The sequence below is a fragment of the Anomaloglossus baeobatrachus genome, chromosome 6, assembly GCF_048569485.1.
Source record: "Anomaloglossus baeobatrachus isolate aAnoBae1 chromosome 6, aAnoBae1.hap1, whole genome shotgun sequence".
Taxonomy (NCBI): Eukaryota; Metazoa; Chordata; class Amphibia; order Anura; family Aromobatidae; genus Anomaloglossus; species Anomaloglossus baeobatrachus.
This window is the reverse complement of record NC_134358.1, coordinates 532,232,987-532,251,619: the sequence shown is the minus strand read 5'-3', so window position 1 is coordinate 532,251,619 and position 18,633 is coordinate 532,232,987. Positions and strand designations below refer to the sequence as shown.

At 40.2% G+C, this 18,633-nt stretch overlaps 1 protein-coding gene across 3 annotated transcripts in view; it reads left to right on the top strand.

Annotated features, from left to right (window-relative positions):
• The window catches only part of ARMC3 (armadillo repeat containing 3), a 138,776-nt gene that overhangs the window by 37,291 nt on the left and 82,852 nt on the right, over positions 1-18,633 (top strand). For 2 of the 3 annotated variants that reach the window (XM_075315564.1, XM_075315566.1), the window contains exons 7-10: positions 249-443; positions 4,395-4,578; positions 13,944-14,096; positions 14,185-14,290. In XM_075315564.1, coding sequence (XP_075171679.1) covers positions 249-443; positions 4,395-4,578; positions 13,944-14,096; positions 14,185-14,290 — 638 coding nt within the window. The remainder of the gene's footprint in view (positions 1-248; positions 444-4,394; positions 4,579-13,943; positions 14,097-14,184; positions 14,291-18,633) is intronic. The other variant, XM_075315565.1, reaches the window with a different exon arrangement.

Genomic DNA, 18,633 nt, shown 5'->3' with positions numbered 1-18,633 from the left:
TTATGGTTCTTGAAAGAAAGGGAGGAAAAAAATAAAAGCACTAAAATTGTCCGCAGGGGAAAAGGTTATTGGGGTTATTGTGTTTGTGTCAAGTGCAGTAGAGTAACACCAGTGCGCAATCGTTTCGGCAGGTATGAGGGGTCATAACGTCATCGACAGGGCTCAATTCTGATGCAGAATTTTCTTTCTTTCTGCATCTGACTTAAAAAATCCTAAATGTATAAATATCACTGTTTCTTGGTGTGCAGGACTTCCAGAGTCGCAGGGCAGTTTGTGAGCAGAACGCCATCCCACCAATGCTGGAATTACTGAAGTCCGACTATCCGGTTATTCAGCTGCTGTCTCTGAAGGCTCTCGGCAGTATCAGCAGTGAAGCAGAATGCAGACTAGCTCTAAAGGAAAACCAAGCTTTGGACCATCTTCTAAAAATCCTGGAAGTAAAGGTAATCCTATGGCCAGCCGAAATCTGCAGCATTGATGGCATATCCCATCCTAACCTCTATAGACTAAAGCGGGCTTTACACGCTACGATATCGTTAATGAATTATCATCGGGGTCACGTTGTTTGTGACGCACATCCGGCGTCAATAACGATATTGCAGCGTGTAACACTTATGTGCGACCTTAAACGATCGCAAAAGCGGGCAAAATCGTTTGCCGCGGAAAAGTTGTCCTAAAACAAAAAAATCGTTTTCCTCTCATTAGCGATGTTGTTCCTCGTTCCTGCGGCAGCACACATCGCTGTGTGTGACACCGCAGGAGTGAGGAACATCTACTTACCTGCCTCCACCGGCTATGCGGAAGGAAGGAGGTGGGTGGGATGTTTACGTTCCACTCATCTCCGCCCCCTCCGCTTCTATTGGCCACCTGCCGTGTGACGTCGCTGTAATGCCTTAGGAAGGAGGCGGATCGCCGGCCAGAGCGACGTCGCAGGGCAGGTAAGTAGTGTGACGGGGGTAAGCGAGGTTTTGCAACACGGGCAGCGATATGCCCGTGTCGCACAACCGACGGGGGCGGGTACAATCGCTTGCGATCTCGCTAGCGAGATCACAGCGTGTACATCCCGTTTAAGGCCATGTGCGCACGTTGCGTTTTTACATGCGTTTCCGCAGCGTTTCCAACTGCAGCGTTTTAATGCCAAAATGCATGCATTTTGATTTCCAAGCAAAGTCTATGAGAAATAAGGATTTCTTGTGCACACTTTGCTGTTCTAAACGCTGCGTTTAATTTGCATAATTTTGGGCAAAAACTCAGCGTTTAAAGAAGCAGCATGTCAATTGATTTTGCCATTTGGGCAGCGTTTTGCTAACATTGAAGTCAATGAGAAGTTGCAAAACGCAAGCAACATCAAAATTCTAGCGTGTTACCTGCTTTTTTGATGCTGAAAACATGCGTTTTGGACCAATTAATTGCATGCGTTTTTGACAAAATATTAATGGCATGATATGTCCCTTTACACACACACATAGACCGACAATTATTTTTAAGAAAATCCATAAATAAATGTAACTTTATGCATAATTATTATCACAAAATTATCATTTTAATAAAAAAAAGCCATTTATTGATAATAATCTTGATATTTGTTATCATTTTTTTCTGTTTTTTTTCAGTGTTTGAATGGTTAAACTTAATTTAGTAGTGTCTTTGTATTGAAAACGCATTTGACTTTAAGCAATGAAAAAGCATGTAAATCGCGCTAAAACGCTGTTAAAACGCGGTAAAAACGCACGCGTCTTTATGGCGTTTTTGTGGTCAAAACCAACTTTGACAAAAGCAATTTCTGCCAGAGGATGCATTTAGAACTACAACTACCTCGACGCAAAAAGGACACATAGCCTAAGGGACAGACATCTGCACCCAGCCAGCATGTGACAATGCCTCAAGCATATGGAAAAATATTGGAAAAATACAATGAAAAATGCTACTTGCTAACTTGAACATGTGAATAATGAATTGCATACCTGCCATGAATATTAGGAAAAAGGAGATATTTAGCAATCGCATTGATCAATGTAACTGAGCCCCAAAACCTCGTCAAGGTATATCTCTATATTGGGGTCCCTATTCATGGCAGGTATGCAATTCATTATTCACATTTTCAAGTTAGCTAGTAGCATTTTTCATTGTATTTTCCAATATTTTTCCATATGCTTCCATTATCTAAGTTTGATGTGCAGCCTTATCCTTGTATAGTATGTATTTTTTTGGCTTGCACTCAGAATATATATGTTAGTGCTCACTTCAGTTATCCTATTCAGTTTAATGTAGTTTTTTTTTCTGAATGTGAACACAGCTCCGCCCCTTTCGGCCATGTTTTTTCCACCTCCTATATAAGACAGTCCTTGGTTACCCCTCTCCACCCACAGCAGTTTTTAATTGCAATGAGATGACACACAGTTAGGGTCACAGAGCTAGGGACCCCAATATAGAGATATACCTTGACGAGGTTTTGGGGCTCAGTTACATTGATCAATGCGATTGCTAAATATCTCCTTTTTCCTAATATTCATGGCAGGTATGCAATTCATTATTCACATGTTCAAGTTAGCAAGTAGCATTTTTCATTGTATTTTTCCAATATTTTTCCATATGCTTGAGGCATTATACCATTATCTAAGTTTGATGTGCAGCCTTATCCTTGTATAGTATGTATTTTTTTGGCTTGCACTCAGAATATATATATTAGTGCTCACTTCAGTTATCCTATTCAGCATGTGACAATGGGCCGCATTGTGTCTTCTTGTAAGGGTGGCTTTATATGCTGCGATATCCGGCCCGATATCGCTAGCATGACACCCGCCCCCGTTTGTGCGCGACGGGCATATCGCTGCCTGTCGCGCACAAAATCGCGCACCCCCGTCACACATACTTACCTGTCCTTCGACGTCGCTGTGACCGGCAAACCGCCTCTTTTCTAAGGGGGCGGTCCGTTTGGCGTCACAGTGACGTCACTAAGCGGCCGTCCAATGTGGGGCCGAGATGAGCGGGACGTAACATCCCGCCCACCTCCTTCCTTCCGCATTGTGGCCGGAGGCAGGTAAGGAGATGATCCTCGTTCCTGCGGCGTCACACGTAGCGATGTGTGCTGCCGCAGGGACGAGGATCAACTTCGCCCCAGCGACAGCAGCGATAACTGGCAAAGGACCCCCATGTCAACGAGGAGCAATTTTGGACGTTTTTGCAACGATCCAAAATCGCTCCTAGGAGTCACACGCTACGACATCGCTACAGCGGCCGGATGTGCGTCACAAAATCCGTGACCCCAACGAGATCGCTGTAGTGAAATCGTAGCGTGTAAAGCCCGCTTTACTTCTGTAAAATTCAATGGCTAGAGGTGAGAGTTTGAGAGGTCAGACCCACGTTTAGGACACATCTTGTGTATATAGGATAAATACTTCAGGTTAACTTGCCACTATAAGTTTCTGGTAAATTTTTGATACTGCGTATTTTCGATGCACCAAACATGCTCACATATCACGTTTGTCCCTCAATTTTTACATGAATTTTTGCCCCAAAACTCAGCAGTTGTCTCACCAAAGTTTATAAGATTTAAGAAATCTTATGCAGATGTTTCTTATTTTTTCCTTGCATGTTAATTCAGTGTTTTTGCAGCGTTTTTCACCCAATCTAATGAACCTTAAAAAACGCATAAAAATGTCATGTCAAAAACACAAGGAAATGCACACGTCTGTGCACAAATTACATAATTTCTGAAAGATTGAACAAGGTTTATTCTGCAGTGAACCCTCAGCTTTCACAACTAAAAGTATCATTGGAATCAGCATCCTAGTGCCTTTATGGCAGTGCCTCTAATTTATAGGGCAAAAACCTGGCGGTTGGTTCCCTTTTTAAAGGGGTTTTCCCATTTTAGACATTTATAGCATAAGAGCAGGGGGCCAGGTCATCAGATATTTATGGCATAGCTGAAAAAATGCCATAAATGTGTAATACATGCGGATACCACCTCTGGGAGCGGGCGTCCCACGACCATTGTCTCATGCGGTGAACAGTGGCTGGATATCAAGTCTTGCAACATTTACTGCTATGAGGCATCCAATATTAGCCGAGCTCGCTATCTTGACAATTTTGGGAAGTCGTGGGGAAGTTAATGACGAATGTAATATGCTCTCCACCAGCCGAATCTGCAGGATGGTGGTCCTCGGTCTGGGTCCCACATCTATTAGACATCCTCTGGACTGGCCATAAATGTTTGAGATGAAATTTGGGATTTCACTAATGCATTCAAATAATTCACGTGGGGTAAATTTCTGTAGATGGCCACAAATACTTATCATACAGAGCAATTATAGGAGGTCCCCTATATGATTTCCAGTTTACATGTATAGGGGTGAAGTGGTCTGACTAGTCATGAGCTCATTCTCTCTTATCAGGAGCTCAACGACCTACACGTGGAGGCGCTATTGATCATTGCAAATTGTCTTGAGGATGTAGAGACTATTCAGCTTCTCCAGCAATCGGGAGGACTTAAGAAGATACTGACCTTTGCAGAGACATCTCCCCTGCCTGACGTGCAGAGAAATGCTGCCAGGGCCATTGCCAAGTCCGCTAACAATGGTATGTGACAGTCACCGGTGGATTACAGAAAGATAGTACATCCTGTAAATCCTTCCATAGAGTAGGCACAATTCATGTAAAATGTTAGGCTATTTTCACATTGGGTTTTTAAAGGAGTTTTTGGTGCTGAATCGCTCAAACAAAAAAAAGAAGAAAAAAAGCCATATGTCGCTCAAAATAACGCATAAAAATCTCTTCCTATTCATGTTGATGTTGATCCTCTTTGCTGTTCTTATGAGGAATAGTGATAAACAGACCTGTGGAAGCTTGGGTCCACTGAGTTCAGATAAAGTTTAAATAAAAGTTCAGTTCGGGACCTGAACTTGACGTCCATCTCCATATAAGTCAATGGAGACTCGAACTTGTGTGCTGTAAAATAGACGTAGAAAAGGCTAGGGGGCTGCAAAAGGAAAAAAAAACATGGGTGAGTGCCCTGCAAACAAATGCAGATAGGCAATATAAAAAAAAATGCATGGGCTTCTGCCTATTTTTGATAACCAGCATGGGTAAAGGAGCAGGTGCAGGCTGCAACCCTCAGCTGTCTGCTTTACATTGGTTGGTTATCAAAAATAGAAAGGATCCCACAACGATTTTTTTTTTGTTTTTTAAATATTTAAATAATTTACAAAGTTGTGTGTGTGAGGTCCCCCTTATTTTTGATAACCAGGTAAGGTAAAGCAGACAGCTTGGGGCTGGTATTATAAGGCTGGAAGGGTCCATAGTAATTTGGCTTTGCCCAGCCTAAAAATAGCAGCCCACAGCCGCCCCAGAAGTGTCACATCCATTAGATGCGCCAATTCTGGCGCTTTGTCCGACTCTTCTGGCGCTCTGCTACTGCACCAGGGCAATCAGGGTAATACTTGTGGGGTTGTTGTCAGTTGTGAAATGTCAGCTGGCATGAAGCCCAGGGGTTAGTAATGGATAGGCATCTATCAGACACCCTATTACTAACCTGACAAATATAGAGTTAAAAAATCACACACAGGGAAAAAAAGTTTATTTGAATAAAGACTCTCCACATTCCCTCGTTCACTAATTTATTAATTAAAAAAATCTTCAAAGTTCTATTGTAATCCAATTGGGGAATAAACTCTGCCCCACACTCCCTCGTTCTCCAATTTCTTAATGAAAAAAAATCCTCAAATTTCTGGCGTAATCCAAAGTGTAATGTCCCACAACGTCCATTAAATCCTATGGAGCTGCGCTCTGAGAACGTTACCATTCGGGTTCACTCATCCCTAATGAGGAGTTCTTGAGTATTTTTTTCCACTTCTTATTTTCAAAAACTCTTGTTAGAAAAAACAAGGCTATCTGCCCACGTTGCTTTTTTGTGTGCTTCTTTTCTGCACACAAAAAAGCATATTTTGGCAGAAAAAATGCAGCTGAAACAAATGCGCATTTTTTACTGCTTTTGTGCATTTTTTCACTTGCGTTTTTTGTCCTGCTTATTTTTGTGCTTTTTTTTTTAGTCATGGATATTGCGGGGCATCAGGTTCTGTACCCCCGCGATCGCTGCCGGGTCTCCGACTTATCTCCGACTCTCACCTCTTGGAGCGGTGCTCGCGCCACTTCCAGCAGTTTAATCCCCCCAGTGCTGCAATCAGTGCGATCACAGCATTCAGAGGTCAGGGAGAGGAAACGCTCAACGCTCCCTGGTAACTGGGTCCCTGTTATGCGATCACAGAGTCTCGATCGCTGCCATGTGCACATTGAGGTTTTTTGAGGAGTTTTTGGAGCAGAAATTAAGCAGAAATTCTACAAACCCCCAAACACTGCAGAGTTAAATTCAGGGTGCAAAAGCCGCAGGGTGGCTCCTTGGTTAATTTGTGAATATGTGTGCTACAATTGGGGATGACAATTCTTGTACGGCGCTGCAGCGTATGTTGGTGCTCCGAAAGCATGAATAAGCAAAATTATTCTTGGCTATACAATGTGGCTCCCTGGCACACCCTTGTAAAATACTGATTCTGTAGTACATAGTTATTTTAAATGGCCATAATACCCGTTCCCTTCCATAGTATTTTTTTTTCTTCTTACATAATGTTGAAAGCAAATATGTTTTTACTTTTGTGCGACTTTTGCCTTTTTAATTATATCCATTGCTTGTTAATGAGCCACCCCCCCCCCCCCGTTGTGCAGCTCAGGGGGTTTATGGGGGCCTGGTGAGCACAGCATGATATCCAAACTTTCCCAGCACGATTATCGCGCTAATTGGATGACACTATTGATCTACTGGTAAATGTCATTTTCCTAAATGGAATTCTATTTATTTCTTATATAGAGCCCTAAAATGTGACATGTTCCTTAGTAAGGAGCTGTGAGAAATCAAAATACAGGGTTTTTTTCTATAGCAAAACATAGGATTTTTTCGTTATCTCATAAAATATATATCAGAATTTAAGGGGTACACGTCATTAGCAATTTAAGTTGCTATTTTATCAATATGCAAAGTAGACGGCAAGTGCATCAGCGGCATATTAATGCAATGCCAGTCCATGGCTCCCCTTCAGTTCTTGCCGGCCTCCTCTGCTTCATTGCCAGAGGAGAATGATGCCGTAGTCTGATGTTATCTATGCTGCCAGCCTAAATCTGCTCCTTTTATGCATAGATGATATGTTTATTGTACAGTTGGACACAAAAAAGTGAAAGTATCCCCTAACCAGTCAGATAAGTAAGAATGAGGCACGTGCCGCTGTCTAGCTATGCAGGCTCGTAATGCCTGCCATAGGTGGATGTTATTTTAAAAAAAATAATAATAATTTAAGAATGCAGAACCTATTATACCTAGATCAGTTAACTATAGTTTAAGGTTTAAAGGGCTCGTTCAGGTAAAATATATTTGCAGTATTTAAATCTACTTAAATTAGGCAACCTTTTAACCCTAGAACGCATACCTGGGGCCTCGCAGGCCTTCTAGGTTACTTGTTTACTATTTTCTGCAAGATTACTTTAGTTAGAATTTTGAAACTCTAGGTATTCCTCAGGTATATAGTTGTTAGTAATTTCCAGTTGTTCATATATTTTTATGTTATAGTCATTTCGGTAAAACAGCTCTTTTTTGGGACTACCCCATATTCACATACCTGGGGCCTTTTAGGCCTGTACTTGCTTTACATGTGATCCTCAGTCTTTTTGTCTGTACTGTTGCTGGGGAAGACTTTGTCTTTATCTTGTCTTACTTTGTCTTTGAACTTTTGATGCCTACCATAATGGACAGAAGCAACACGAAATGCTTGCCAAGGCAAATTACGGAAGCTATGATCCGATGTGGTATACATTTTCAGGAACATCCAGAGCCAAGAGGAAAAAAAAAGAAAGCACTGATATATTTGACCAGCAAAGAAGGAAAGGAAATCTGAGCGTTTCTGTACTACTTGTGGACAAAATGTCTGCAAGTAACAGTCTTCCGAAAAAATATGTGAAAATTGTTGGGGTAATCAGTAATGTTGAAAAGGAAAGTTTTTGAAAAGAAATATTCCTGCACCATGTTTACTACAACTTTTATATAAAAAACTTTTAGACAAAAAAATCATTATATATCTATAAAGAATTATATAGAATGCATATATTGGGCGTTTTAAGCCGGTGTAATTACTTTTTTTTGTTGTATGCACATAATTATAATGTTTTGAAATATTCACATCTCAAACTTTGAAAAGTATTTCTATTTGAGTTGCTCAATGTGGTTCGCACACAGGCCTAAAAGGCCCGAGGCATGTGAAAGTGTAGATTTCTATGGTTGCGCGTTCTAGGGTTAATATAATTCACTTCTGACCTTTAGTCTTTGCAAAACTCCTTATGTTTTCTGTCCAAAACAGTATAGTTCTCCCTGTTTCCACTTGGGATGCATTTAGATGCGTTTTTTGCCAGAAGATGCAGATTTGGTGCAGGAATTTGGTGTATACATTTCAACATCATATCTGCATCTCTTGTAAAAAAAAAACCAAAAAACACGACAAGGTTTTCGGCCAGTAGATGCACATCTCATTGAACTGAATGAGTTAGGTCACTGAATTCAGTGAGGTTACCTGAGGTTAGTTTACCTGTGGTCACAGATGGGGTACCGTGGAACCTCCAGCTGTGACTGCAGGTAAACTGAGTGACGTCACAGCTGCGGCTCAGTCAGTCTCTGCCTGTAGCCACAGCAGGCGGTCATGTTTGTTAATGTGCCCATTCGCTGCGACTTCACTATGTAGCAGAGCAGGGATCATTGAAGGACCTTGTGTGGATTACTTCAAAACTGGGCATTTGGGGTTAATAAATTGGACAAAGAGGGTATTTTTTTTGTATTTTATTTCAGTTTAAAGGATTTTTTCGGTGTTTGTTTATTTCTTTTCAATTACAGATTAGTAATGGGGGGGTCTCATAGACCTGTATCCATTACTAATATAGAGCTTAGTGGCAGCTGTGAGCTGCCATAAACCCCTTATTACCCTGATTGCCACTGCACCAGGGCAATTGGGATGAGCTGGGTAAAGTTCTGGGATTGTCACATCTAATGGTTGCAACAATTCTGGGTGGCTGTAGGCTGCTCTTTTTAGGCCTGGTGGGCCAACAACTTTGTCTGCTTTACTCTGGCTGTGTATCAAAATTAGGCTGGAGCGTACGCTGTTTTATAAAATCATTTATTTAAATAAATTAAAAAAGCCGCATGGGGTCCCTCTTATTTTGATACACAGCCAAGATAAGAAGATGTCTGGGGACTGCAGCCTGCAGCTGTATGCTTTATCTGCGCTGGGAATCACAATATGGGGGAACCTACTCCAAAAGTGTTCATTTATTTATTTTTACACCACTATACATACATAGACAGCTTGTGTGATTCCAACCAATCACAGACACTGTCACACAGGATGGGTCACGGTCTGACTGCAACCAATCACAGATACTGGGACTGACACTGGACAGAGGAAGCAGTGAATATGTATTTGTCTAAGAATGGATCCGGAAATAGTGTTAGAGCCACGTGGAAAACTTGGTAAGTATAACTGCCCTGCTTTAATTCCCCTAGCCTTTTCTACCACCATTTTACAGCACAATGCTCGGGTCCCCCTAGAATTATATGGGGTACAGCTACCGGGCAAATGCTCGTGTTCAAGTCTGGTCTCGAACTGTATTTTTATTCAAAATTCGGCTGGTCCTGCCAAACCCAAATATTTGCGGGTTCGCCCATCTCTATGTACAAGCATTCCTAGGATCAATTGTTTAATGATAATATTGCATTAGCAACCGGCTGTTGATCGAGCAAAACGCTCGTTCGTCAAGTGAAACGATCTTTTTTGCTGCACAAAAGATCATCATTTTCAGCAGCACATCATCCTCTGTAAACAGGACCGGAGCTGCCGATAACATTCATAGCATGTGTCTACTGAACGTTCAATTACATCTGAAGTGCGGTCTGCCAGACTCAAACCAGAAACCTACTTGTTGGACTCGGGAATCGTGACCGGAGCTGGTGGTTGCAGATCAGGGCACCTCTCAGGCATGAAGTGTATTAGTAATTTACGTACAATTCTTTTAGCTGAAGAACCCCTCTAGGTCAGGGCCTTCTACATCAAAGACTTATTTTAAAAATGTTATATTTGACAATACTTTTATACAACATGTAGGGGTCCCACAGTGTCTCCGGCACAAAGAAATCTGCAGACTGCACGCCTTTCCTGCGACATATTAAATAAGACGAATGATCCATCCTGCAATGCTTACTGTACATAAATTAGCAGATGCACCAATCTGGAAAGCAAGCCTCCAACAATACAACATGGCAGTGTGTCTTGTAATTAAAACTCTGCTCCATTAGATAACATATGTTCCTGTGACATGTTATATTACTGTGAAGCTCTGGTGCAGATCTTATAGTGTATAAATATGCTCGTTTTTACAAAAGCTTTACAGTCTGTCTTTTTTGCACAGACATTTTAATAGGGTGTCACAGGGAGTTTATTCTTTGTGTGTTTCATTATGATCAGAGAGCTTGATCTACAATTGTTAAAGGAGTTTTCCAAGAAATAATATAAAAATACAAAAGGCAGCTAAAGTGCTCACATATCCTCACCTTCTAATACCCAGTGCTGCTGCGTCCGTGGTCTTCAATGGGTTGTGACTTGTTTTGCTGGGATGATGCCGTCCTATGCCCAATCGTTGGCCTCAGCAATAACCACAGTCATCACAAGACTGTTGTGGCCAAAGAATGGCTGCCGTGTTTCTTCACGGCAGGACAATTAAATGACCTGTAGGGTCCACACAGCCAGAAAGGGGCAGCACCACGGACTATAAGCAAATACATGAGGTTTATTTCCAACCTATTCCAACTTTTTTTATTTTTTGTTAATTTTTTTCCTGATACACCCAGTGAACCTTTTTATTACATTGTGTAAGGCAAGTGCTTAGCACTTGTTGGCCCTTTTGCCTTCACTCTGCGGTCCAGCTCACCCCAAACCATCTCAATTGGGTTCAGGTCTGGTGAGTGTGGAGGCCAGGTCATGTGGCGTAGCACCCCATCACTCTCCTTCTTAGCCAAATAGCCCTTACACAGCCTGGAGGTGTGTTTGGGGTCATTGTCCTGTTGAAAAATAAAGGATGGTCCAACTAAACGCAAACCGGATGGAATAGCATGTCACTGCAAGATGCTGTGGTAGCCATGCTGGTTCAGTATGCCTTCAATTTTGAATAAATTCCCAACAATGTCACCAGCAAAGCACCCCCACACCATCACACCTCCTCCTCCATGCTTCACGGTGGGAACCAGGCATGTAGAGTCCATCCGTTCACCTTTTCTGCGTCACACAAAGACATGGTGGTTGCATCCAAAGATCTCAAATTTGGACTCAACAGACCAAAGCATAGATTTCCACTGGTCTAATGTCCATTCCTTGTGTTCTTTAGCTCAAACAAGTCGTCTCTTCTGCTTGTTGCCTGTCCTTAGCAGAGGTTTCCTAGCAGCTATTTTACCATGAAGGCCTGCTACACAAAGTCTGTTCTTAACAGTTGTTCTGGAGATGTGTCTGCTGCTAGAACTCTGTGTGGCACTGACCTGGTCTCTAATCTGAGCTGCTGTTAACCTGCGATTTCTGAGGCTGGTGACTCTGATAAACTTATCCTCCGCAGCAGAGGTGACTCTTGGTCTTCCTTTCCTCGGGCGGTCCTCATGTGAGCCAGTTTCTTTGTAGCGTTTGATGGTTTTTGCCACTGCACTTGGGGACACTTTCAAAGTTTTCCCAATTTTTCGGACTGACTGACCTTCATTTCTTAAAGTAATGATGGCCATTCGTTTTTCTTTACTTAGCTGCTTTTTTCTTGCCATAATACAAATTCTAACAGTCTATTTAGTAGGACTATCAGCTGTGTATCCACCGGACTTATGCACAACACAACTGTTGGTCCCAACACCATTTACAAGGCAAGAAATCACACTTATTAAACCTGACAGGGCACACCTGTGAAGTGAAAACCATTTCCGGCGACTGCCTCTTGAAGCTCATCAAGAGAATGCCAAGAGTGTGCAAAGCAGTAATCAAAGCAAAAGGTGGCTACTTTGAAGAACCTAGAATATAAGACATATTTTCAGTTGTTTCACACTTTTTTGTTAAGTATTTCATTCCACATGTGTTAATTCATATTTTTGATGCCTTCAATGTGAATTTACAATTTTCAAAGTCATGAAAATAAAGAAAACTCTTCTAATGAGAAGATGTGTCTAAACTTTTGGTCTGTACTGTATGTAAGAATATTTTCTTCCCTGTCGTCTAGTAAACAAAAATTCTATTTTATATGATTTCGGCCCCTTGCTGACAGAAGCTCTTTTTAAATGGACGTGTCACCAGGTTACAAGTGTCCAGTTTTTCTTCTTGTTTTAGTCTCAATTTTCCTCTGAGTAATCCAATGGTTTTTTTTCTTTGTTTTGTTTTAAAATTCATCAAGGATACAGGTCTTTTTAGTTAGTGATACTTTTCATGAAATTTCCAAGGGGGTGTGGCTTACAAGGTAATTACGCAGTGCTACCTAAAGACACGCCCTCTAGATAATCCTGTGAACCCCGCCCCATTGTAAAGAAAATAATTAGCACTTAATAAAAAAGACCTGTGTAGAGTATAGCTGTCCTGCTTATCTAGGCCCCTATCAATACAATAGAGCTGTCATTAAATCCCCCACTTTTTAGTGATCATAAGATGATTGCTAACCCTGCCCCAGTCTACTCAGCAAAGCTGACAAGGAGACAACGGGCTGCAGAAACATAGCTTCCCTGTCATTTCACAGAAATATGTAGCACGACACTTTTTTGTTGCTCTCAACAGTTTTAAACTGCTTTGGAGCAGGTCCTCTAATCAGCATTTTGTTAACCCCATAAGTGCTAGAACTTTCTCTCAGTTTCCAAAATGCAATGCACCAATCACTGCCCAGTGAAATGAAAGGCCTCCTCTCCGTTATGCCTCTTTGCAGTTTGACAGACATGGGAGCAGACAAAGACCCTTCCCTGCTTCCTGTAGAAACACCCACCCCCGCTTACTGTAGAGATAAAGACTTGCACCACTTCCTGTAGAGGCAAAGACCCCACCCATCCTCCTGTAGAGGCAAAGACCCACCCCCGCCTCCTGTAGAGGCAAAGACTGTCCCCCTCCTCCTGTAGAGGCAAAGACCCTGCCCCTCGTTCTGTAGAGGCAAAGACCCTGTCCTTCCTCCTGTAGAGGCAAAGACCCTGCCCCTCCTCCTTTAGAGGCAAAGACCCTCACCCTCCTCCTGTAAATGCAAGGACCCACCCTCACCTCTTGTAGAGACAAACGCCACCTCCTGTAGAGGCCAAGACCCTCCCCTTCCTCCTGTAAAGGCAAAAACCCGCCTCCTGTAGAGGCAAAGACCCGCCCCTACTTCCTGTAGAGGCAAAGACCCGCTTCCTGTAGAGGCAAAGACCCACTCCCGCTTCCTATAGAGGCATAGACCCGCTCCTGCTTCCTATAGAGGCATAGACCCGCCCCCGCTTCCTATAGAGGCATACACCCGCCCCTGCTTCCCGTAGAGGCAAAGACCCGCCCCTGCTTCCCGTAGAGGCAAAGACGCGCCCCTGCTTCCCATAGAGGCAAAGACCCGCCCCCGCTTCCTATAATCCAGCTTGGTGTCTCTGCTGTTAGACATGGATTACAATTTGCAACAGGCAATGGATAGCAAGCTAGACAGAAGGGAGATAGCTGGTATAGTCGGAATCTTGAAGTCATTTCTTTTTTTCTTTTGTGGGTAAGACAACCTTATTAATTACTAAAGGGATTTACAGATTGACGATTTTTCACATTATTAAATGAGATCAAGTTGTCTGAAATAAAGTGATCCTTTTCAGTGCTGTAATATTCTGTCTAATGTTTTATATTTATCAGCAGAGAACAGAAAATTCTTTCATGAACAAGAAGTAGAGAAAACTCTGGTGGAGCTGCTGGGCTCAGACAATAATGGCGTTAAGGTGGCTGCTCTACAAGCTATTTCTGTGTTGTGCGAAAATGTGGCCAGTAAAGACGTATTCAGTAAAAATGGTGAGTGCAAGAGCTGAAAGCGGTATATTAAGGGCGCCTTATAGAGCGCTGGAGCAAGCCGAGCTAATAATGTGGTTCTTTTCTGTAGGAATTCTTCAGATAATTCATTTATTGACCAAAGACAATGCAGACGTCCGAGAAGCTGCCGTCTTTGCTCTGGCAAATCTTACCACCGGCTGTCCTAATAATTCAGGGTACGTATCACCCTAAACCTATCAGTACGTGCTGATGTTTTCATTACATTTGAAGCCACATCATGCGGACCAGCAATATATAACATTTCTACAACGCACTTCACTTGGCGTTTGTGACATTTGCTTGACCTTTTAGTCTGTGTGCCGATAGGATTGGTCTTCCACACCAGGACCAGTACGTGATACGGCTAAGAAAACCCAAACATAAGTGGGACCACGACCAATAGAGCCCTAGAAGCGACTGATGGTGTAAAACACCTTCACGCAGAATTGGCTGATTTTATAGTTTTTTTTTTTCCCCCAAAACTATGCAAGATCTAAGCGTGGTCTTGACATTTACAGAATGGAGCATGAAAGGTCACAAAGGAAATGTGTATAATTTCCAAAAAAATAAAAAAAAACAAAAAAACAAAACCACAAATTATATAAAAAGAATAATTAATAAAAGTAGAAACTGCCCACAGCAGCCAATCAAGTTGTTTTTTATTTTCTAATGCGCTCTTAAAATATGAGAAGTGGAATCTGAGTGCTAACAGAAACTACTTCAATTTTTCTTTTTTTTTTCTTATTCTTTTTTTTTCTTATTTTTTTTTCTTATTTTTCTTGTATGGAGACATCTTCCTAATTGTACATAGAAAAATGCATTTGTTTTCCTATTAACAATCAACAAAAATCTGACAACTGTATTTATATCCACCAAAAACTTGAACTCAGTGCTAATAATAAGACTTTATATACATCAAAATGTATATAATGGCTAAATACGACACAAAGTATTTCTGTAAATTTCACCCTTTGGTAAGAGTTCTATGAATTTTTTGTAGATGAAGTGGGTAAAATATTTATTTAACATTTTTACAGATCTAGCAAATTATGCCCAAACAATTTTGAAATTGTGATATGTATATATATATATATATATATATATATATATATATATATATATATATATATATATATACATATACATATATATATATATATGTGTGTATAGTGAATGGTGAGATTTAGATATATAAAAAAGATTCTAATATATGACAAATGCTTCTTAGCTCCACCTTATTTAAAGGGCGATTGAATATTTTTGTATATATTTGCAAATGTGTAATATAATATGTATTATTATATATGTACATACACACATATATATTTTTAACATATGTGTGTGTGTGTGTGTGTATATATATATATATATATATATAATGTATATGTACATGCTAAAAAAAATAAAGGGAACACTAAAATACCATTGTATTGTTTAAGTGTTCCCTTTATTTTTTTGAGCAGTAATTTATATTTCATATGTGTGTGTGTATGTATGTATGTATGTATGTGTGTGTGTGTGTATATATATATATATATATATATATATATATATATATATATATATATATATATATATATATATAATTTATTATTTTTTTTCTGTAAAGACCGATTGAAACAGTGTACAATGTATATACGCACAATTGTGATACTTTTTTTTTCTTTTTTTTGGGAGGTGTTCTGCTTCTTTGAAGGGGATTGTTCTAGACATAATTCATTTGGCATATGTTTGCCCCACAGATGTCTAGTACTCACTATTTTTTTTTTCCTATCCAGACATATAATATCACCCGTACATGAAAACATTTTCTAAATTGTGCACAACCGGTTTTTTTATCCTTTTAGGAGAAAATCTATTGTAAATTGTTATGTTGACCTCTTGGTTTTGACTTAAAAAAAGGATACAAATTGTGCAAGTGGTGTTGAACATGTTTTTTTCGTCAAGAATTCCAAATGGAATTTCAATCGTAAATCAGCATTTTGCATTTCATCTTTTTTGATACTTAACACATCTCATTTTTTTTTTAAGGATGTGTTTAATATTATAAACATGTTAGTAATACAGCGAGATCCAAATTAGTGACACAAGGGTTAATGGAAAGCGATCATAAAGAATTTCACTTAATTTGCGTAAATTGAAGTGATCTTGGACATTTTTTAAATGAAATTAGAACTTTACTGCCATCTACTGGTTGATATCCCTTACACCTCACAGCACCGCCATCTGTGAATATTTTTGAAATGTTACTAGCGATCTTACACTTTCATGAGTCCTTCTTTTGTCCTCTATTACTCTTTTCTCTGTTAAATCTGTTTCTGGAAAAACTGTGTTATTCCCATTTTGTTTCCATATTAATTCCTGTAAGGTTGTCAGTAGAGATCTAACGAGAAGCTCCAGGATCCTGTTACCAGATGTGTAACCAAACATGGGACCAAAAGGCAGCCCTGGCACACAAACCCCACCAGCCCACATATTATAACACCCATCACCCCCGATTACTGAATTTTGGCTTTTTCTTGTGATATTGTACAGTGCTTATATACAGGATAATACAGATACTGAGATTTACACCCATTGTACAGGACAGAAGTGGTACTGTGCAGTGTATATATACAGAATAATACAGATACTGGAATTATACCCAGTATACAGGACAGAAGTGGTACTGTGCAGTGTGTATATGCAGAATAATACAGATACTGGAATTATACCCAGTATACAGGACAGAAGTGGTACTGTGCAGTGTATAGATACAGAATAATACAGATACTGGAATTATACCCAGTATACAGGACAGACGTGGTACTGTGCAGTGTATAGATACAGAATAATACAGATACTGGAATTATACCCAGTATACAGGACAGAAGTGGTACTGTGCAGTGTATAGATACAGAATAATACAGATACTGGAATTATACCCAGTATACAGGACAGAAGTGGTACTGTGCAGTGTATAGATACAGAATAATACAGATACTGGAATTATACCCAGTATACAGGACAGAAGTGGTACTGTGCAGTGTATAGATACAGAATAATACAGATACTGGAATTATACCCAGTATACAGGACAGAAGTGGTACTGTGCAGTGTATAGATACAGAATAATACAGATACTGGAATTATACCCAGTATACAGGACAGAAGTGGTACTGTGCAGTGTATAGATAGAGAATAATACAGATACTGGAATTATACCCAGTATACAGGACAGAAGTGGTACTGTGCAGTGTATATATACAGAATAATACAGATACTGGAATTATACCCAGTATACAGGACATAAGTGGTACTGTGCAGTGTATAGATAGAGAATAATACAGATACTGGAATTATACCCAGTATACAGGACAGAAGTGGTACTGTGCAGTGTATATATACAGAATAATACAGATACTGGAATTATACCCAGTATACAGGACAGAAGTGGAACTGTGCAGTGTATATATACAGAATAATCCAGATACTGGAATTATACCCAGTATACAGGACAGAAGTGGTACTGTGCAGTGTATAGATACAGAATAATACAGATACTGGAATTATACCCAGTATACAGGACAGAAGTGGTACTGTGCAGTGTATATATACAGAATAATACAGATACTGTTATTATACCCAGTATACAGGACAGAAGTGGTACTGTGCAGTGTATATATACAGAATAATACAGATACTGGAATTATACCCAGTATACAGGACAGAAGTGGAACTGTGTAGTGTATATATACAGAAGAATAGAAATATATACAGAATAATACAGATACTGAGAATTACACACAGTATACAGGACAGGAGCAGTGTATGTATACAGAATAATATAGATGCTAAGGATTACACCTAGTATACAGGACAGGAAAAGCGGTACTGTGCAGTGTGTATATATATATATAGAATAACACTGATGATTACACCCAGAATACAGGTCAGGAGCAGTGTATATATGCAGAATAATATAGATGCTAAGAATTAAACCCAGTATACAGGACAGGAGAAGTGGTACTGTGCAGTGTATATATACAGAATAATACTGATATTGAGGATTACACCCAGTATACAGGACAGAGTGCAGCACATTTAAAAGGCCAGCGCCCCACTTTTCAGTTCAGAGCCACTGGGCATTTGCCCACCTTGGCAGCTTGCCAGTCTGGGCCTAACAGGACTTCAATGATCATGTATTATTTATAATACTTGTTTTTTCTATGGAGCAGAGTTTTTTGGAGAACCTGTAACCAGATTGTGACTCAGACCCCCTGAATTTCCAGGAGTTTTGCAAGCTAAACGGAGAGTGGGAATGGAAATCATTCACCAGACTTTCCCATATCTGTTCAGTAGGGTAAAACCAAGTGACCGAATAGGACAACACACTGAATACATCTTTAGGAGATGTTATCTGTCTGAAAATGTCTGTTTAGTAAATACTTGTTGGTTCATAAACAACAATCATATTTCCCTGAAAATAAGCTCTACCCCAAAAATAAGCCCTAGCAGGATTTTTTTTGCCTTTTTGGAG